The sequence below is a fragment of the Sprattus sprattus genome (assembly GCF_963457725.1).
Source record: "Sprattus sprattus genome assembly, chromosome: 1".
In the NCBI taxonomy this organism is placed as follows: Eukaryota; Metazoa; Chordata; class Actinopteri; order Clupeiformes; family Clupeidae; genus Sprattus; species Sprattus sprattus.
Window position 1 is genome coordinate 64,131,557 of NC_137920.1, and position 23,407 is coordinate 64,154,963.

General features: G+C 43.1%; 1 protein-coding gene across 1 annotated transcript; it reads right to left on the reverse strand.

Moving 5' to 3' along the window:
- Positions 1-348: 348 nt before the first annotated feature.
- On the reverse strand, positions 349-22,227 carry pafah1b1b (platelet-activating factor acetylhydrolase 1b, regulatory subunit 1b). The gene is made up of 11 exons (XM_080835867.1): positions 22,102-22,227; positions 10,922-11,273; positions 7,980-8,064; positions 7,590-7,664; positions 6,877-7,083; positions 5,160-5,328; positions 3,950-4,052; positions 3,204-3,432; positions 2,869-2,970; positions 2,206-2,362; positions 349-1,901 (listed from the first exon to the last, which is right to left on the reverse strand). The coding sequence occupies exons 2-11, from the start codon at positions 10,951-10,953 to the stop codon at positions 1,828-1,830; spliced, it is 1,233 nt and encodes a 410-aa protein (XP_080691993.1). The 5' UTR covers positions 10,954-11,273; positions 22,102-22,227; the 3' UTR covers positions 349-1,827.
- Positions 22,228-23,407: the final 1,180 nt, after the last annotated feature.

The following is a 23,407-nucleotide window of genomic DNA, read 5'->3' on the forward strand; positions in this document are numbered from 1 at the left end:
AAAAAAAAAAAAAAAGAAAGGACACAGACTTTTGTATGAGACACACTCCGAGCTGAGAGAAAAGCCTGACAAGATAGCTCATTCAGTGCAACGACACTTGAGCCGTACCACTGAACAGGTCAAAAGCTTTCTTTAGATGGGTGATGCGCGCATGCACACACACGCGCACACACACACGCACACACACACTCCAGCGCAGCAGCTGACAGGTTCATGTACAGATACACAGGCAGATGACAAAAGCAGAGAAGCAGCAGAATGGATTGGTATCGCAAGCGAGAATATTCTAGAAAGCACCCAAATTCCCTCCCCCCCAACCAGCCCCCCCCCCACACTCCCCATTCAAGCAGATGGTTCTGTGAAATGGTCTTTGTACACTCAGTCACTGTGATGACTGTTCAAGAACCCCCTTGGTGGACTAGCTTCTGTACTAGTCTAGAAGGCCTGTGGGCATTTGAATGAAGGAACACACTGCTGGGCAGTTGGGAGAGGGGACAAGACAGGAAAACGGCCCAATCTGTTAGTGCTGGGACAGGTGAACTTCTCAGTCTCATCTACGGTGGAAGAGTAGGTCTCTTTCATTGGTAAAGAGCCAGCTCACCTACAGAAATGTCAATGCTTCTCTTGCGTTTCGGGTGCGGGAGAAGTAGCTTGAGCCGACTACCTCAGGACTAGACACTGTGAATGTGGAAGTACTGGCTGTCTGTAGAAGTGCATGCCACGAGGAAGGGACTGAGCACTGGTCAGTTTGCCCCTCTGCAGAGGAGGCCATGGCAGGGGTCAAACATACTTCCATCATTTAGAAAAAACAAAACAAAATCAACATTTGGAAAATGTTTAAGTTACTTTTTTTTTTTTTTTTAGGTTTAAACGCCTCTGAACTGCATATGGTTCTCATGTGCTCATTGAGGGGAGGCGAGATGTCGAGGAGTTCCTGTCTCACAACCGGAGAAGTGGAACCGTGGATCTGAGATCCCTCTCAAACTTGTGATCAGGGTTGTCCCCAAGCAACAGATTGACAGGGAAGTCCATGACATGACTTATAAACGCCTTGACTAACTGGATTGGGAAAGAAAATCAGCCTTTACGTAGAGGAAAGAGTATGCACTGGATGTCAGCCACATTCACCTGCTTGTTAAGGACTCCAGGCTGACCTGAGATTTAAAATACAAACACACAGGGGTTTCCATTATACTTCAATGTAGGTTTAAAACAAGTTCCTCTGTGCAAAGCAATGGCAACACGCGGGGTAGATTAAGTTGAGGGAGAAAAAAATGCACTATGTTGTCTTAAAATCCACCTCTGGCCCTCTCCTTCTCTGTCTCTCTCCCTTAGGCACTGACAGTGTACGAACTGCGGCAGCAAGAGATACATGCAAGAGCAGGAAAATGAGAGAAAAGAGGGGAACAAAAAAAAAAAAAGAGAGAGAGAAAGACAGAAAAGTTTGGTTTAGTAGTGGCCTGTGTTTCAGGTCCCTGGACTGCACTCGTCTCTTGCGATGTGTCTCCTTGTCCAGGGTTCAGAACATCAGGCCATGTGTTTAACTCTACCATACTTCTACACAATGGCAATGCAAATTTACAGTGGACAAGTTTGGGATTTACCATGCAAGAATACTTTTTTTTTTCCTTCTCGTGTGTGTGCCATGTGTATAACATTTAATAAGCTCAGTTCTACACCCAGAATAATTTACATAGGAGGACGCTAGTTATGTCGACAGCTCGGATAAAGGGGGGTGTGGTAACCACGGTGATGAGTGCTTCCTGGAGGATGAGTGACTTGGAGGGGGTGGGCAGACGGGAAAGGAGCGGAGTCTGGTCAATAGGATCAGCGGCATTCCCAGACTTTGACTGTTTGATCTACGCTTCCGGTCACCACATAGGGAGACGTCTTATGGAAATCTGTGAAGGGGGAAAACAAAGACAACACAAATTAGTTTACTTTTTCATATTATGTAAAGATCACAAAACAAACAGCAGCATTTGACTTCCAACATAAATATAATACGCAGACATTTCCATACTACGACTTCCATGAACATTTAATGTAAGCGTCCCTGAAACTGCCTTCACAAGGAATGGCTTTACTCACTATCAACCTACGTCTGATCTTCCAAGCTACACGCTTGAGAAGTGAGTCACAGCTGCTGCACACATGCTTGAACCAACAAGATGAGTTGCTTCTAAGCAACGTCTGGCGACTCACCCAGAGAGGTCACAAAGTGTTCATGGGCAGACAGGGTCTTGGTGCAGCGCTTGTTCTTGTAGTCCCAAATGCGCAACGTCTTGTCGTCGGCACAGCTCACGATGAACTTCCCGCCGGGGTGGAACATGAGGCCGCGCACCCAGTTATCATGGCCAACCTGAGACGGGACAAGGGTGGGAGTGAGAGCGAGTTCAGAGCGTGGAGTCAGGGATATGGACACTGGAGCACGTACACGTAGCAATACGGCTAGAGGGTTCAAATAATGACACCCTTTTCTAGACATAAAAAGGTGCAGTCCTCAATCCCGGTGAAAGACTGTTGATATTTCAACACCAATGAAACCAATGAAATACAATTTTTTTTACAGTGCTTCTGAAGCAATGTTGTTGATTGGATGGAAAACGTGTTGTGAGCCAGGACTGCATAGAAACACCAGAGGCCTTTTTTTAAACGCAAACACTGAACGGACAGCTAGAGGACCGCGAGGAGAAATTATGTGATTTTGACAAAAGGTGTATTGGATCAGAATCATGGACTGCTCCTTTAAGTTGGTGTACCTTACTTCTAAAGCACTGAAAGGTAGCAGATGAAACGAAATACCGAGCTAGTGAACCTGCCTTTTAAACAGTGGCTGTGGTGAGGACGTAGAGGCAGCACACTTACCAGTGTCATAAGGCACATGCCTATACTGACGTCCCACATCTTGATAGTCTTGTCTCTGGAGCCAGACAGCAGGAATGGCCCAGGCTTGCCACTCTTCTTGTTCTGCCACGCATCAGAGAATCAGGTTAGGCTGGCATAACATAAGGTTTGAGCATCCTCTATGATGACAGCAATTAAGAGGACTGTTTTTACATGCAAGGGTGTGAGAGCAAGGGTCTTGACACCCAAACACACACTCACAGTATGCGCGTGCATATGCAAAGCCACATTTTGTCTCAGTCACGCTGTCACACACACACACACGCACGCACGCACGCACGCACGCACGAACACACCTCTGAGCCAGTGGCCTCCAGGATGGTGGGGTGTGCGCTCTCCGGTGCCCAGGAGATGCACTCCACCACGTGCTCGTGCTCCCGCAGCTCCGCCTTGCACTCTTTGGTGGCCACCACCCACACGCGCACCGTCTGGTCGTTGGAGCAGCTGGCGATCAGCGTGCCGTCCTGGTTGGGCCGCACCATGCGCACCCACTCCCTGTGGCCCGTGAACGTCTTCACACAGTAGCTAGAAGCCAGGGGAGGGAAAAGGAAAATGAACTGCTTTGCGTGTTACAAATGTGCCAAATCATAAATCATAAATTTCCATTTCACATACATCATTGACATATGAGCAACCTCCTTCTGAGATAAATACAGCATGTATGGCGAGAGGATGAGAGCCTGTGGGTGCTTGGAGAACCCAGTCTCATGACTGAACACTCTTTAGACAAAAACAAGCTCTGCCCTCTGGTCAAAACAATGCCTCCAGTTCAGCTGGGGTCAGAACGAATGCAAGCAAGCGATTGTCTTAGCGGGAGGGAGAGAAACATCCTCATGAATGTGTAGTGTGTTTGAGGCATAAGATCACAGGACAGCCAAAGGAATGTACTGCGTTTTTTCTAGCAGGTTTTGACCCAATTGACATGTAGTCCATAAATGTTCTTCAATGCTCACTCACAAGACTGTAGAGATTTGTCAAGTGAACATCCTTTTCATTTTTTTTTTTAGATTTAATAACCCAGACTTTCTTTATTAATACGTACCCAGTGGCCACCTCCCACATCTTCATGGTCTTGTCTCTGGATGCAGAGATTATGTGATCACCATTGGGCATGATGGCGACTGACGACACGTTGTGGTCATGGCCTGCAAGAGATACAGAGGAATCAGCGCCTGCACAGAATGGCTAATTCTCAGAGGGGTGAGGGTGTGTGTGTGTGTGTGTTGGGGGGGGGTTAAATCTAATTTGTTTACCATCTACAGCCATTAACAGCTGTTAGATGTTTGCACAGGCTCTGAGAAATGCTGACTCAACATGAGCGTCCCCAGTATACCCAGGCAGATATTATGTCAAAGCCGTCCTGTTTGGATAATGCATAGAACTTGTATTGCCACAGGAACACAAAAACACACACGCTATCGGGAGTGATCCGCCATTATTGTTATGCAGGAACACTGTGCCTAGCCTCGATGGGTGGGGAAGGTTTGGGGGCGGCACGACTGTCACCTAATCAGGGGGGGGATAATTAAGGGCGGCTGGTCGGAGGCACTAATCCACCCAAACAAGCCGACCCCCTGGGAAGGCAGTCTGATGGCTGTGTGGACACACAAGGCCACCGGAGGGGATAGAGGCGACGAGAGGTACTGTGAGGTCTAAGCTGCAGAGATAGAATCCATGTGACCAAAAGGGAAGCCTTGTAATTGCTTTACATATCCAAACCGCTGACACACAACTGTAGTATTTCACACACAAAAACATGCGTACAAAATAGCTTTGCCATTACACACCAAAACAAAACTTGCAACAGGGTTAAGCGGTTCAAGCAGTGAGGCGGTGGAGAGCCATGACCCTGAGGACCCCGCCAGGCCGATTACCTTCTGGCCCAAACAGAGTTGTTAGATTAATCCAAGCTGGGTTAATCGTGCAATCAGTAGGGTCCAGATAAACAGTAACACAGTCAGGAGCAGTTTCGCTCTGTCTCTCAGACAGTCAGTGGGAGTTGCAGCCAATTGTTTGCAATGCCCCTTGGAATCATAAACAACTCTTAAGTTCACGGTCAGAATTATCTTCAAAGATTACAGAGCAGGGGAACCATTTGCATGAAGGTGGTTAATAGGGTTAATAGTAAGTATGTCAACACGGATGGTTCTTTATTGTATTACAATATGGCTTCACTTTACAATCCCTTATCCCCATAACTGCCTAAATATTCATGCATGTTATGAACAATCCAGTGAGCAATGGCGCCTCACCATGCATGGTCCTGATGCACTCGAAGCCCTGGAAGTCCCAGAGCTTGATGGTCATGTCTGCGGAGCACGAGGCCAGTAGCTTTCCCGATTGGTCGAAGGAGATGTCCTGCACAGAATCTGTGTGGCCTTTCAGGGTGCGCTCAAAGTCTCCTGCCTCATAGTCCCAAACCTTCACAGACACAGAGAAACAGACACAGAGGGAAGGAGAAGTTCAAGACAGCTGTAAATAAAACACTTTAAGTAGACACTAGGATATCATGAGAATGAAACAATATGTAGCATCACTGAATACATTTGGAGCCCCAACATCATCAGGCTAAATGATGACAGAAAAAACAGAGCTGATCACAGCCCAGGCCATATTGAAGCCCTTGTAACAGCAGTGTACACAACACATGCATCAATCACGATTCTCAAACAACTCATAGATGCAGGCAAAGGGGAGGGGTTTTGGGGGGATGGGAAAGGGCTGTGGGCTGTATGATGTATGCTGTGAGCATTCACACATTCAAGAGTATCAGCAGCCTCCTGCCATCGACTGAGTGACAGGGTATTAAACTTGTAAAAGGTCAGACGAGTTCACACATGAATTGCTGGTCAGATCAGTGTGAAATGTCAGCGACTGACTTCAGTGAGAGGCAATTGCAGAGAGTCTGACAGTACAGCTTCCCGGTCAGTCCAGAGAGACCCAGTGTTAAAAAGCATGTGAAAACCTATTCAAAATAGATGGGGGTGGGGTGGGGGGGCTTTGTCTGGATCAATACATGTGCAGAGGGGGACAGATGAAAAGCCAATAGACCCAATTTGAATTGGCAGCAAACACATTTTGAGTCAGGGCTGGAAAACCAGTATTTTCTATCCAACATTGCCAGCAGGAAATTTAATACAGCCTGGGTAACAATGAATACTACAAGTATCCACATACTTCCACTCGGCTTTTTAGGATTCATGCCCTTTTCTGGTTTTAAATGATAACCAGAGCCAAACTTGGCTCCCTCTATCAGACCACCTGCTGCCATGAAATACACAGTAACCATGGAAACCAACACACTAGGATCAACATTGACCTTTTCTTTATGAAGAAAGGTGTTGGAACACATGAACATGTGAAAGCAAAGAGAGAGGGAGAGGCTAACAAGGGGAGGAGAGCGGGAGGAAAGGGAGGCGGGGAGCTTGGCCGCATCAAGCTGAAAGCAGTGCCAGGCCTTTGTTGCCCCTGGAAACCACAGCATCACCAGCTCTCCATGGAGACAGTGAGTGACTCAGCAGAAAAGAGGACAGCGCATGTCTCCTCCTCTTCCTCCTGCAGTTACACCACCCGCTGCTTTTTCAGTGGACAGCCAGGAGAAATGTATTTGCTGGCTCCACAGCAAAAGAATGGCATCAGTAAAATGTGATGCAAAAGAGAACGTATGATATACAGTATGATCTCTCCATAAGAGCAGAGTCAACCTCACCAATGAGCGAGAGGTAAAACCAAACACACATGCTCTGGGTGCTTCATACCCTCTCTGATGAGATCTGCTTAGATGCTAAATCTACAATAGGCTACTAAGGGCCCTAGAGGTACTCGTAATAATTTAGACAGATTTATGAGTCAACCCTGACTCTATACAACTTCATTCAGATGCACACATACATACATAATGAACAGAGAGATCCTTGCTTTTTCCTGTTGGACATAAAAACATGCACAGAGGCGCACACACACACGCACCTTAATAGTGGCATCTTCTGAGGCGGACACCATGACACTGAAGAGTGGGTGGAATATTACGCGTGTGACGGGGCTCCTGTGGCCACTCAGGGCGTACTTCTCCGGGGGCCGAGGGATCCACTCTTTGGGGTCCCTCTTCTGTGCGATGGGACCTCCAAGGGTGATCTCTTCCTTTGCCTCGCTCAGCTTGGACTCCAGTTCCATAACCTGAAACATGCTACCAGGGCTCAGAATCTACCAAGGGCTGTAACTGCATGGTAACATGTTGTTAATGGGCCTATACCATCATGTGTACCTTAATACATCTGAAGCTAGAGCCAATACCTTGTTGGCATTCTCATTCATTCACAGATACCTAGACATGGGTAACTGTCACACCATGGGTAGCCCTCAACATAAGGCCCAAAGTACATGCTTGTACCTGCACATCTTTTGTTTACATAAAAGGCTTGATTGCATAACATAACATACCATTCACACAGCCTCAGTAAGAGCTAAACACTAGCCGTTTTTCAGTATGAACAGCGCTCAACAGTCCCAGTGCTCAACATGTTTTAAGTTAAGCTTTAGAGGAAATGTTAAGCTGTGAGGAGACACATATTTTGCAGGCCATGTGTACACAGGATCATGAAAAGGAGCAAAGTTGTGTATTTCTTTACCAGGATAACCATCAGGCATGAATAGTTTCATTTGTATTGGAAAGGACAACATACTTTCTTTTGTAATCTGATGACTGAGGTCCATTTCTTTTCCAAAAGGCCTGCATATTTCTTATCTAATTCTTCATTCTGGGAAAGGGAGAAGATGAGAAAGACATTTGTTACTCATATTACTACCATTTACTGTAACCACTATGAAGATGGGTTTAACGGCTACAGTAAATGTAAACAAATAGGCCAGACTACTTTAAGGCTCATATTACATTCACAGAATTACCACAATGCTACATTTATTTTGAGAGAAGACATCTAAATCATTGTATTCTAGGATAAATGCAATTTTAAATGGCCAGTGCGTTAGGCACCATCGTACGACATCTGCTGCTAGTACCCCATAGATTTTTTTTTACTAACATGCATGCCACAAAAATATTTTTTTCTTACCATATCTAGCTCCGCCTCTTTCTTAAAAGAAGAGTATGCTTCTTCATGGCCGTTAGAGCGGAGGTAATCAGCTATTGCTCGATTTCTGGAAAACAAAAATGGAAAGAGGGTGAGATTGGAGTGCTACTCAGCAATGGTGTAGTGGTGTTGTGTAGTATTCACTTTAGTTATCTGTTAACAGACATCAGGCCACATGCCTCAAAAGTGGGTACACACTGAAATTGTGCTGAGCACTTTTCTACATTTATTAAAGCGCAAAATGGAGTCTGATCTCAGTAAGACTTCATTGTCAATATATCCATTTGTCCTTCTCTTTATTTCGTATATCAGTCATAATTTAACCTCGAACACAGATGTGACCACATGGCAGCTGAATCCCCTAGGCAAGCCTTTTGTGGGAAGGTTTACGTGGAAGGTGTAGACTCTTTCGTTTGTAGGCGTTTCGACCCATATAAGGATAACTGTTGGACCGATCGTTTACTGAATTAATGCGCACATGATTTTACACCGACTCCCTCATGTTCAGATTTATGAAAAGAAAGGGCGTACATTTTGTGGGAGTGTACAGCCTACATGGTCCTACGGCAAGTTGTACACAGAAGCTGATACATTTGGCCCATCAGCTCACACGGTTTAGATTAAAACATGGAAATACTTTCTGTAGGTCACTGAGGACAGGCCCATGAAATTGAGCAGGGACATAATTTCTTGCCCTACACAGAGAAGTGCAACCTGCTCCAAAACCAGCTAAGCTTTCAGGTCCTGCGCAAACAGAAACGTTTCCAGGTGCAGCGTGATATCTGTGAGATAAAGTTGATTTGGACCGATAGCCTGAGGGCATATCTAATGCAACTCTCCCTCTGCCCTGACACTACAGAGATCAAAAGGTGCGATGGGGGGAATGAGGGCAGCCAAGCGAGAAATGAAATAATAATAATAATACCTTTTATTTATATCGCGCTTTATCAATGACTCAAAGCGCACAGTCATACCAGTGACGGAGAGCGAGGGAACCAAGCCCATACTTATTCTCTCGCTGACATACTCACTCTCTCTATCACACGCACACGCACTCACATACTTTGGGCTTGGCAGTCCCCCCCTCCGACCACCAACATTCATTCTAACAATCAGTCTTACAAGCATACGATGCATGTCTTTATGATGGTGGGGGAAACCGGAGTACCCGGAGTAAACCCACGCAGTCATGGGGAGAACATGCAAACTCCGCACAGAAAGGACCTGGAAGGAACGGGATACAAACCCCAGAAACAACCAGGATTCGAACCCACGCCCTCAGGGCCTTCTTGCTGTGCTCATTCACATGCTCATTCACTGCCAATCAAACCAAAGCACGAAACGATTTCGCCGTAAGCACTTCCCGGACGGACGGGAGCTGTGTGAGGGCTGTGGTAAACCACTAAAACTGATAAAGTCTGGTGAAAACTGGACACCAAGAACATATTTTTTAATGTGCCTGTTGATCTGGGGGGACAATTGCATATTCATGAAAACCTGACATTTTCTTGAAGAGCCCTACACAAATAAACCTTAATGCATAATAACATGCAAACAACACCAAGCTTTTTAATGGTGATAACTCGAATCCCCATCCCTCACACACAAACACTTTGGGAAAACATGAACTAGGAAAGAAGGCCATTTAAAGAGGGGACATGGATTTCGATTGATGCTGATGGCCATAATATTGTCTCCATGGAAACCAGTCGCGGCATGGAGCGAATACACGTCAATACAGAACAAGTGACATAATCCACAACATTACATAAACATAGTAGTTCCGTCATACACACAAACCATGTATTGAAGTAAAGAGGGACCTAAATGTTTGGTGACTGCTAACCTACTGTGCTGCACAGACAAATCCAACTCTAAATTTCAGTCTTACATCAATCACATTTAAAGCACAAGAGACTTGTTGTCCATTCCTGATGAGATATACCTGATGTGAGAGAGAGAGAGAGAGACACACACACACACACCTCATCTCATCTCCTTGTCCAGTGATTCAGCGTTACACAAACACGCCCCATGTCTTCTCTCTGAGTGTGGTGAATATTTCATGAGCTCATTGCAGAACTAAATTTAGGCCCTTGCCATCAGCACATGACAGAACCCCTCATTTACCCTATGGTTCTCTGGCTTTGATTTACAGAAGCTCTACAGGGCTGTGGGGAGTTATATGCTATACGTATACAGAGAGATTTAAGGATTCTGTAAGTTAGCTCAAGCTGCTGTGAAACAGTATAACCATATGTTCACGTCTGGCAAGTACTATTACGCACAACGTACGAGGGTCTATTTCGGGAAAGACACAACATAAATAAATAATTAATAGGCTTTTAAAAAAAGCAACATGCTGGCGAGGATGAAAAAAAAAAGTTCAAGTGAAGCAAAACCCTGAAGAAACCGGGGATGAGTAGCTGCCTAAACTCCATTTTAGGACGCATTTCACCCAAGAAGTGGGGAGAACATTTTGGTCACTCAGTGACAACTTCCAGGTTGTTTTTTAAGGATGTCTGTGTCAATCCCATAATGCTTTGTTTGCAGGACAAACTCTCCAACTGTGCCATGATGACACAACCATGCTGCGAATTGACATTTTTTAATGGTGAGCCGTGGCATTATGTCATCCTGTCTAATGTTCCAGGGCACAATACAGCTCGACAGGACGGGGTTCTCGAGCTGTACTCACATTCAATTTTGGGGTTTCAAACACTATGCCTATTTCTTATGTTGTGGTCCTTATTCAGCAATAACACTGAGGAATTGAATAATGATACATAAAGATACAGTCATGATGGACATGCAACAACTGAGGACATTAAAGTGCTTGAACAATTATGAGTAAGTACGATTATGAGTCACTACACTTCCCAAGGTTAGTGTATGTGTGTATGTGCAAGTTAATTAACACTTACAGTTCGTCACGTTGTCTCTGCGACAGCACCATGGTGGCTGCAGGGTTGGGGTGCTGCCTCTGCTGCAGCCGTTTGTTGCAGGGTGTGTGTGTGTGTGTGTGTGTGTGTGTGTGCACGTGTGTGTTTGCCACTACACGGCACTCAGCTCAGCTCCTTTCAGGAGTGTGTGTGTGGGTGTTTGTGTTGGAATGTCCCGCTCGTTCTCTAGTGTGGAGGCCGAGATGTACAGAAGCCAGCACTGGCGACACACTCCTAGGAGAGGTATGGTTTATGGAAAGTCCCCAAGTGTTGAGACCAAGTGATGCTCGCAGGTGACTGGGGCCAAGATTCAACAGAAGGATCTTCCTTTCATCTGGAGAGACAGGCAGAGAGAAAGAGAGAGGAGTTTAGTTTCTAACAATAGTTTGTCCTGTCAGGCATATTCCCAAATACTACACATTGGAACACTGGAAGACCAGCTTACATTTCCACCACAGCATAACATGTTGATTTGCATTCACTTCCTAGACACAGGCAAAACAAAAAGAAAAAAAGAAAAAAAAACACAAAAAAGGTTCCCAGTGATTATCTTACACCCACCATTCACTTTCTTGACAACACTATGCGTACAAAACAATCATTCCCTTAAATTCTGATCCATACTACCAAAATCTGAGTAAACAAGGCGTGGTCCTCCTTGCACCAATGTACACCAACAACATCCCGCAAAGCCTCCAGACTGGTGATACCTGGGGCGACAATAGGCTTAAGGTTCTTAGCCCCTCAGAGTTGGGTGGGTGGGGGTGGAGGGGGTGCGATCTGGTGAAGGGATTACTAATCCCTGGGGCAAAGGGAAGAACCCTTAGCAGAAGACCAAATGGCCTATCCCCTCAATCAATCAACCAACCAACCACACACAGTTAAAACCGTAATCTGGACAATCTGCCAACACAAATAACACTATGCAGGTGAAATGAAGAGAGAAAGATATTGTCAGTGCTACTAAACCTGGTATTAGGACTGTTATAGTCTCAAAAAAAGAGGTACTTCTTATTTAAAAAAATAAATAATGTGATATCATGTACTTAGACTTCGTTACACAATCCATATGAATCTTGGTTAGTGGGTTGGTTGGTTGTAGCCTCGTAGGCTAATACATAATAGAAGGTTTGTGTCCCTAGGTGTGCATTTCTCTTGATGCTAGCACCCCCTTAAGTGGGGTAGGGGAAAAGCACTTTTGGGGCAATAGTTTGAAAACTGTTTTTCCAGAAATTAGGACATTTTCACGGCAAGATGGCCCCTAGGTAGGAGGTTCGTTACCCTAGCTCATTACTATTCAATTCTGGAGTGGCGCCCCATAGTGATTTATGTTCAAAGCAATAGTTGCATGGGCGCATCCCAAATTTCGTTCATAGAGTGTAAGCTACTGACTAAATTCCATATATCTAGATCCGCTACATTTGCACGAATCCACTACATTTTCATTTGACACGTTTGCTAAAATGGCTGCCAACAGCCAATCAAAATTCAGCAACCAATAGGCTACATTCCTGTGTGAAAAGACAATTATATCTAACCTTTGTGGGTTCATGCCATGGCATATTACGCTACTTGAGGCCGTTTGCACATACTGCTTGGGCCCCGATGAACGCTGCTTTCGGCTATATTTTAACTTATTATTATGACTAGTGCAGTGCCCGTAGGAATTATGCATTCTGTAGTGTAAGCAGACGTAGGTGTAGGCTAGCTGTTGTTCAGTGCAGAACTGGGAGGATAACATGACGACGTGGCCCGACATAACTTACAGCGAGAATTGCGCGTATTTCGTGGACTCCAATGCAATGGGAAAGCAATGTACAATCTGAAAGCCTCCGAAGCTTATCAATATAAGCTACCATTTGTAGTGGCCACTCTTGCGTTGTGATTTTGATTGGCACCCAGCCGTTTATTCATACACTCTGACAGGTTTAATGAACACAGAGCAAAGGCAATCACACACAGTATCTTCCGAATGACAGCCTCTCCCAGCCAGGGTAAATGCAGACTGAGGTTTATAATATTGCAATAATGAGAAAACAAAGTCTACACACGAATTACAACAGATACATCGGGACACATCTGAAAACCTCTCTCATTGCGTCAGTAGATGCATGAACGCATGGTCACTGGTCTAGGCTTACCATCAACATTGAATAGAAAGCTAACTCTTATACAAATACATCAAACTACAATATACTACTTAACATGGTAGTGAGAGTTGGTTACATGCCAGGCCCATACGCATCAGCTGGGGTAACATCTATGACAACGACTGTTCTATGACTATGACATCATTCACGTCGCGCGGGTCCGCTACATAGTGCCTCACTACAGTGCCTACCGCGAACGGTAAAATACAAATATCTCGCGAACTATGAATTCAAAATCAAGGATGCACAGGTTCATGACATGCGTAAGCTATACGCCCTAGACAGACTTTGATGGATTACTATTCCCTGTCTGTTAGATGACTGTACAACTCTAGACATTACTTTGAAACTTAATATAAAGAAGCTTAAAAATAAACGAAACGAAATCAATCACTGTCTTAAGATTACCTGAGCAAAAGTCTGTATCTGTTCACCAAGAAGAATTTGAATGCGGACCTCCTTATCGTATCCAACGCTATTCTGAACTTTGAGTGAAGGCAGGATAGTTTAATACTGTTAGGCGTATATTGTTTGATTGTGACGTCACTACCCATAGTGCCGACGGGACGGGAAACGATAACCCATTGTTTCCTACGGGAAACGGTAAAATACAAATATCTCGCAAACTATAAATTCAAAAATCTTCAAAATCAAGGATGCACAGGTTCATGACATGCGTAAGCTACATGCGAAATCTCATAACTAACGTAACTACCGTCAGGGAGATACGCCCTAGACAGACAGACAGACACACAGAGATTCCTGGATTTATAGATAGATAGTGTATACCTGTCCTGCTTACAGCTGCTTACAACCTGAAACACATGCATCTGGGGGCATAAGGTCGCAGCAGCCTCTTGTCATCAGAGAAAAGTGAGGTCTATTTTCAGTTGGACTATGACATAATCGCCAAGGCAACGCGGCTCTGGCACTCCAGTGAGAGGGCACAGTTCACTCTTGGAAGGGAAAGTGTCAGCCATGTGAGCACATTCTATCACACCACCTCGCCCCTAGTTCGAGGCAGGTTCCAAGATTGGCAAACATACCTCTAACATGTACATGCTCTTTTCATTCCCAAACTTTCTGGGACATTTCAATCTTTCCACCTTAGCGTAGACTTCTTAACTGACACAGGACTCAAATCCGTTTTGAAGAGATTCAGCCAACTAGCTCAATCTAGGAATGCATGTTGAGAGAGTAAGAGCTAATTAGGGCCAACCCTTTAACTGACATTGTATGTGTTGAGTTTATATAGGACTTAATGCATTAACAAGACTGCATGAACTGCTAGAGACAGCACAGTCTGTGTCGAATCAAGGTAAGGGTATGAGTTTGAGCTGTCGCCAGAGTTAATCCTTATCCAAGATAAAACATACTGCCTGGTGAAAAAACTAGTCTGTGGTGTAGGCTACGCACTGAACTTAACAGCTGACTTCTGATGCATTCCCCAAATGCTTCTTTGGTCATTACACAACCCGAAGCGACTATAGAACACGTAAAAAGGAACAAGCCATTCCCATGAAGTTAATCTGCCCTTCACAGTATAGGAAACTACAGAACAATGGATTACATTCACAGAGTTCATGTGGCCCCTGGGAACTGAACTATGACCCTGCTAGCACTATGGTCTACAACCTGACAGGGTACACCACAGACAAGGTAATCTGACCAGACTGTACTTAGCCGGAGGCCAACCATCAGCAGCCCAATCAACACAGTTGTGTAAGGTATATAGATATGGATGTATGCCCAAAAAAAATAAAATAAAATAAAAAAAAAAATTATTGGTGGTGTCAGGCAAAATGTACTACCACATCACCAACTCTCTCCTCTCTACCATCCTCGAATTCATGGGGCCGTCATCTTCATATGCTTATAAGGACCACAGTCATAAGAGCCAACATGAAAGACAACTTACTGACAGGAGGACTGCCTATTTGGCAAAAGGGAGACAAAAGTTGACTTTTACTGCTGTTGAAAATAGGCCTTGCCCCTCTGCAGTAACTTATCTCTGGTACTGCAGGCCATGCAGGGAATCCTAACCCTGTGCAGCTGTTTTGCAGCAGTCTGGGAACAGCGCTTCACTGTACCTCCCTTGCATCAGCCACTTGACTTTCGTTTTAGGGTTTAGTGTACGAGTGGAGTCCGAGGGATACCCAGAGTAGTGTTAGCTAGTGGGCAGTACAAACAAACCCAAAAGCTTAATTAAAAAAAGAAAAAAAAAAACTGAAAAGGTTTCGATAATATAGGCAAGGGAGATTGTGAAAAAAACGAAAAGGAGTTAATTATTGTACCATATTGTGTTCACATGTGCGGAAAGTCTTTCAACGCTCACATCTATTGACGTTAACACGTCACACTGCTGCTCATAATAAAAGGTTCAATCGATGGAAAGATAGGTTAAGTGTAAGCTTTAATGCACATCTTATACTCTTGCTGGATTACGGTTGTCTAAGTCAAGGGACTTGAGTGTATGCGATTTAATTGATTGGTTAACTGAGGTGCCTTCAAAATAGCAAACTAAGGCCAGAGGTCTAAAATCTACTGAGCGCATAATATAGTAATATAAATATAAGTTTCAATGAGTATAAATTGATCATTCATATAACTATATATATATATATATATATATATATATATATATACACACAACTATATATCTTTTAACAACTAGCCTAGTCCTATTAAGAATCCTTATATATATACATATATATATATATATATATATATATATATATATATAAATAACTGGGGATACACATACTTCTGGACACCTGTTTTTATTGCTGCTTGCAAGTTATGGTAAAGTTAACATTACCAGTGTGAACATTGCGTTTGCATAGAGATGCTAGGTTTGAGAGTGGTAAATAAGCTAAAAAGAGCTAAATCACTGCACTTCATTGCCTTGTCAAACTATGATGGTGAAAAAAGTTTGTCACAAAATAAATCACACTCTTTTGGCTTATATTTGAGGGCATGGGCACGATAATTATTTTATCACATAATTTGACTTTGTGGTGTCTGTGCTGCTTTGTTCACAAGCCTTGGACGATCGGCAAGATCACAGTTGGCACACCCACCACGCCTGTAGGGAGTTGAAGCACAGCGGTGTGCACATACAATGCCCTGCTGTCGCGTATTACACATCTTACAAACAGCTTTTATTAAAATACAGATTCTAATAAAAGGGGGTATCAGTAAACCATGCCCCCCCCCCCCCCCCCCCCCCACACACACACACACACACACACACACAGAAAATACAATAGCATGCATGTCAACTCTTTATTATTGACATAGAAGATCAACTTTGGAGGGATGACGACAAACGCTCAAGTTAGCGGTCTGCATCCCTGCCACATGAACTCACTGTGCAGTCTATATGCTGCACCGCTGCCATTCATAATAGTATGAAATATGCAGTCTGCAGACATTTGAATCACCAAGTGCTAACTCAGGGTCTGATATATTTAGAGCGGCATAACTGGAGCAACAGTTGAGTGTTGTGTTTGTCATTTATGTTCCTCAATGTAGCCTAGAGTGTCAACATCATTAAACAAAATTAAGCAGCACTTGGAAGCCAACGTACCAAATAAAGCTCACATTAGGGTCTTAGGCTATGGGTCAATTTTTTTAACTGCCATTTAAAATAAAATCAGAAAATATCATACAGGGATGAATCTAGATTTCCATTCATTCCAAATGAAATGGAAATGATGGGGACCCAATATGCACCAAACCATGCAATACTGACACACAAAACGCATGCAATTTGCAAAATAGATAAAACCGCAAGCGATGCACCCTTTCGGACAAAACATGGCAAACACAAATTCTGGCAGCCATCTGCAGTCACACACAGGGACCAGGACACAACAGCACAACAACAATAAAAACCACCCACATAGATACTCACGAGGTGTGTGTGTGTGTGTGTGTGTGTGTGTGCGAGAGAGATTGTGAAATTTTTCCTGTTCCATGAACTCCTGAGGACTTTTGTACCTCTCACAAGGTCACACACTTACCCAAAACTTCAACACAGCATACAATGATGCATGGTATCCTTGTATCCATATAGACAGCTAATCTAGGCAAACTGTGCTGGCTAAACAAGCAAGAGCCAATTCATCCGATTTACATAATTTCCCTGTAGATATCGGACCCATGCCACAAAGTGATTAAACAGCCATGAACAGCCGTGCCATGAAAGGTTTGGGAACCGCTGGCATAGAGTGAGTAGATGAATAATAGCCTACAGAATATGTTTGTCTAGAAATATGGACCCAAACTAAAATAACCTGATAACCAAGATCAGTACCCAATCTGCAGAGCATTGCTGTGTCCCCAAACTCCAGACTTGCACACATCAGAACAACTGTACCCCGAGAATGGGTGTTGAAGACCCAACAACAGCCACAGTGAGCTATGGGCCTAGTTAGACAACATACACTGAATGGTGCAACCACCATTTGAATATGCAGGAAATAAAAGGAATGGGGGAACAGAGGGGAACTTGTTCAGTAAGAGCGTGTGTGTTTTCTAAACACAGACCACAAGTCCCGCATGAAAATATCATGCTCTTTCCTCGGAGAAATGAAAACAAACTCCTGCATGTGCACACATGTGATCTGCAACAGGGTAAAACCTCAGGGGAATGATGCCCATCAGGCACCTCTGAGGTAGTTGGACATGCCTTGACATTTTTATTTTTGATCTACAAACATTGATCCCAAAGTGCCATGTGCCATTATTTAGCACAAACTTAACAATAAAGAGAAGTAAGAATGTGATTATAACATTCATAGACACTAGTATTAGCCACATCAAGGTATTTCAAGCATTCAAACACTAGTGTTTGCCACATAAAAGCATTTAGTGTAAAGCGTCATTTCAAGCATTCATCAGTTTAATTTCATTTTCAGAAGTACTGAGACATTGTTAAACATACCTATTTGTTTATTATTATTATTATTCCTTTTATTATTATTATTATACCTAGTGTTTATGACAGGCTAGCATAGTTGATAAAGCTAAAACCCTGCTAAAATAAACCAGTCCACTCTAGACACGTAAGACTGGAATCGAGATAGCAGAAAACACTGATTTTGTTCTCGGCATCACTGATGATGGCGTAGTCAGCGATGCAGAGAACAATTAAATCATTTTTTTCTGCATTCTCGATTCCAGTCTTTGCACCGGATTACCCCACCAACAACACGGCAATAGTGTTGCTGTGAACCTTAAAGGCTTTCCCTTACGATGAATACACTGAAATAAAATGACTGTTTGAGAAACACCTCAAATAAGTTAAAATGTTCAGGATGTCTACTGTAAAGAAATCGTCTGCTCAGCTCCAAGTTGAATTCCTTTATTCTAGGGCAAGCTCTTCCAGGGTTCAACAAAGATGCTCTCATGTTCAGTGGCTTCAATCTCTTTGTTCTTCCAGTGGTGTTTACAAATGTTTTTACTGCCCACTTAGACTAATTACTCCGAGGTGCACTTAGCACATCATAGTCCCAGCTAATCAATTTTTACTATTTGGTTTGTTGGGGTTGAGATGGGGGTTGGGGTATGGTGTGGGGATAATTAATAAGGGTTCAGCTGTAGGAAGTCTTCAGATGGATGCTGTGATGTCCACATAATGGTATACATTGCTTAGCATGAACAGACTACCAAACCCAGGCTGAGATTTAAAGAAAGATATTGATTATCTGTCAGCACAGGGACAGCACCGTTCACCCGATATCTGCTCATTTCCACTAAATGGCCAAAATGTCATGAGGAAAAAGGATGTGCTCTCCGATGCTGATGACTACACAAGGCACACATGGACACATGGTAGGGCCTAAGTCAAACATTTCAAATGGGCTACCTTTAATCCATTACATGTATTCACTTAGCAGATGCATTTATTAAAATAACCTGACAATTAAATACAGTAGGTAGGCTTTGCTTTTTATCAGTTCCCTGTGTAAACAACCAATAACCATGGTGTCATGTGCACCTAGCTCTGCCGGGTGAGCTTCAGGAAGACAATACACACAGGCTTGCAATTGTATATGAACCTCTTTACAGACAGAAACTGTGAAAACAACACAAAATCAGTTTGCCCACTTTCTCACACCAAAGATAATGCAAACGGTAAAAGCTTTGAATGAGGTCTAGCTGGTTGAGCCCATGCCTTAGGGCATCTGACAATATATGGACACAACGACAGTAAGAAGATACAGATAACTGTGTTTCAAACACTTGTTTACAGAACAGAATTTCCTGTTACTTTGATTTAGGTACTCATAGTTTGACATCCTAAAGACATTCAAAAGGTCTATGGACAACTTCAAGGCATCCTTCCATTAACAATATAGCCCAACACTGTATCCTTTCACAAAATAGGACCTTTGAGTGTTGTACAGTGAGTAGGTTACTAAAGCTTGACTTTGCTCCGTTTCCACATGAGCTGTCTTAGCTACATTGTTATACTGTGAATCTCAGATATGCTATATTCTCCAATATGCATAGACCTCTGCTCTGAACAAGTCAATTGAAAAAAGGCAATCTTAAAAACCTTTTAACCTGACAGCCCTGCACCTTCTCCCATCACGTTATGTAGTCTGTGAACCGGTGTTTGAATTCAACAGACATTCACAAAACATCTCTTAAATAATTTGTGCCTCAATTCAACTAAACCAGAACAGCACCTTTCTCCACTTCAGTGTACATACAGAGAAGCCCACCAACAGGCAATACTAGGTTTCTGAACTTGGACAATCATAGATAACTGAGACACGTGTCATACCGTGAGTACATGTACTCACAGTAAAACAAACAGGCTTTACCAACAATGTTGCCCACTGTCAACAAGAAAATGGTGTGTCTGGGTTGAAGCGCCCTCAGACATTCAGGTGATGAAAAATGGAAAGTGACAGACTGCTGAAGACGGTTATGACTAACCTACGTTACAATCTTAAACAGCCAACGATAATCCTATGAGAAAGAAACCCTTCTCCACACGCCTATGGAGTTTCTCAAAGTCAGATTATTTTGTATTATTAAAGCTTATTCTTTTAACCTAATTTGACATATTTCTCCAGACCTTGATGCTAAACATCTTGTTTATACAGTGAGTTCTGTAATAGTGTAAGATCCAAGCATGCAATTCCAGAGTAAAGAGAACAAATTACCAACCATTACACCAGTAAAATTGGTTTAGCAGACCAATCATTGTGTTGCATAGTTCCTGCTGCCACAAACAAGCTGACCAAATATATTCTTGCTTTTACATCATTTGGTCTAGCATAGCTTTCACGGTTTGCCAGAATCTGCTCCAATACAAAATCTAAATTCTATAAGGACTATTGTGTGGCACAACACAAGTGTTTGATGTAGTGAAAAAGCACAGAGCTGGAACAGCAGTTTCTCTTTCCAACAAGACTAGCCATGCATGAGTACTCTTTCTAGATAGTGGGCTTCAAAGCTATTTATGAGTGGTAAACAAATGATAGCATAACAATGCAAACAGACAAATTTGGACTGCAGTGACTGTGGTGTGATCTGCCACATGATGAAAACTCCACCCAAAAAGCTACTCAATGATTTATCTGTGTGCGAAATGTCTCCGTTAGCCAGCGGTCATGTCTAACACAAGCCTAGTTCACTAAAGCAGCATATGCAAGCTATCTGTGAGTAACGGTAATGCCACCGTGAGTTTACTGGTACCACGAAACCAGAATTTTTGTAGAATTATCTGCCGGCCTTGTGTAGGCCTCAGAACATCCTCGGGTAACAAGCTGAGTGATTCATAAAAAGTACAGCAATGACGACATAACGTTAGATCGTTTTAAACTGACATAAAAAGTAACAGCAGCAGGGAAAGAGATGATAAACGGTCGCATATACAAAAATAATCCCCGAAAGGTTTGGCCAGGATCAACTTGACACGGTTAAGACAGACAAGTTCTCAGGACACTTGGTTAATGTTAGCTTGAGCACACAATGACAGTGAGATGGTCTATGGGCTAGCCGGACTATTGTGTTACTTGATTTTGCCATACATCATTTCTGAGAATACATATGAACTGAAAGACAAGGGATTGGGCGATGCTTGCATGGGCTACAATTTCTGGCTAACTGTTCAATCCTTTACTACAGCTCCTCCTTGCTTGCTGGGGTACATAATATGCTACCAGCCGTCATTCTATACCATTTACCAAAACAACTGCACTACAAAATATGACGTTATGTCTCTGCTTAGCTGTTGAGCTTTGGAGCTGCATCAGTTTGTGGGACAAAATAATGTTCTGGCAACGTTAATTAGCTAGCAGTCATTTATGATGTGGCACCGAATCCCCGATACACGCCCAATTTGCACTCTGATACTACAGTACTGAATATGGGCTAAGGCTAGTAGTTCGATATCATACATTTTTATCTGTGTTGTCTTCATCACTATGAATCTCTTCATGTTTTGAAATACGACAGTATAGATGACAGCAAACAACTTCAAACAACTGCATTATTGTTACAGTCATGTACCATATGTTTCACCCCTTAACTTCAATGTTTCTCACCGTGAACTTCACGTCTCTGGTTCACATTAGCTACTGTTGCGTAGGCTAGAAGTAAGTAATTACTAACCGGTCAGCTTCCTCGACACTAACCTTAGCTATTTTGCTACCTAGCTAGCTAGCTAGCAAAGTCGAGTGGACCCAGTTGGTGAGGAGTGCCGTTTTGTTTTACAGATAACAATGATAACCGTATACACACTATATTAATAGAAGTCCAAAGACTCAAAAGGACATACTCGTTTACAAAAATAAGGTGAAAACGAGCATGAATCACGATTCCTTGTTTGGTACAATTTCGCCCTTTGCAATGTAGCTAGCCAGCTAGCTAACGGCCTATTCGCCATTTTGAGACAGGCAGGAGGCGCAGATTTTGCAGCCACATCGGCATTTTAAGCACTTCCTATTTTAAACGAAAACTTCACAGTTCAGAAAAAACAAGCAGTCATACCTTATTTGCAAACCCAGTTGTCATAAAATAGTGACCATCAGTAAGTGAACGGTAAAATATAAAAGCTTCTTAACAGGACGAGTCACTTCCGACAAACCAATACTACCCGGTGAGGTCAATGTTGTTTCTCCTCCTATGTTTCTGTACCGCAATCGTACCCGAACGACGGGCACGCGCACGGACGTCGAGATGTGGGGCGCCTACGTTACGTGCCATAGTTGCACTACAAGAGATGTGTATCTTTGAAAGCATCTATAAAATTACTTACCAGACAGTTGCACGAATCGTATCGCTTCGTTCGTAGTGACTTATTTTAGTTATAGTGAGCACTTTGCGCATAAGGTATTCCGAAACGTCACTATAGAGCTGGTCACAATCAAGCCTCCATTCTGTTGTAGCCTTGAATGGGCTGAAAATAATATGTAGCCTATTACATTTTTTGAGACTTACGTCAGTGCTTTGAGATTTACATCAATGATGTAAGCTACTTCAAAGCATGACGGTTGACAACAAATTTCTTGCTCGATTTTTGTCTCAGTCTACAGGTATGTTATTGCACTCATTTGTAGGTTTATGGCTTTAAAACGTGAACAAATAAACTGTGCAGTTATAGCCTAGTACTGAACATTATTTATTGGCCCATCCAAATGGAACTGCTTGGTTTGAACTCTAGCCTTTTTCAACAATAACACCTTGCACCTTTAAAGTATGCACAGGTGATTTTATGATGGCTTGCAAATAACCTTTACAAGCTCCACTAAATTGCAGCTGCATTTAAAAAGGAGTAATTAGGCCCAAAGGATGCCACACATGTTTGGGCATGTGTGTCTGTGATTGTTTGTCTACACTTCTTACATGCTTGACATCATGCCGAAAGTTGATGTGATTAAATAGACGTTTCATGATGACGATATTGGAACAGATCAAATGTTGGCCCAGCACTGACTTCTCTCTTATCCACATTCGTTCAACACTTTCACGCTTGGACAGTTGGCATGCACAGAAATCTGCTTACTAGGCCAAGTAGCCAAAGTCCTGTTTCTAAAAAGATGCCAAAGGTAGATAGCCTTCACTGCACCCCCAAGGCACCATCTTATGGTTGACTCTGGTATTGCACATATCTCACTTACTCAACAGAGGGAGGCAAAAGCAGAGAGTATCATGTCTTGTGTTCAAAATTCTGATTCATGTTTTTAAAAGCTGTTGAGGAAGCTCAGTCATGGGTAGTTTTTTTTGCTCAGCTTTCTTTACACAATGTTGAAATCTAAAAAAAGTCTGCGGAATATTAGACAAACACATCACACAT

Excerpts from the sequence above, each read along its gene's own strand:
- pafah1b1b (XM_080835867.1), bottom strand. The coding sequence starts at position 10,953 with ATGGTGCTGTCGCAGAGACAACGTGACGAACT. Across the intron at positions 8,065-10,921 it reads CAGAGACAACGTGACGAACT|AAATCGAGCAATAGCTGATT; the intron begins GTAAGTGTTAAT and ends TTTGTTTTCCAG. Across the intron at positions 7,084-7,589 it reads TCATCAGATTACAAAAGAAA|GTTATGGAACTGGAGTCCAA; the intron begins GTATGTTGTCCT and ends AGCATGTTTCAG.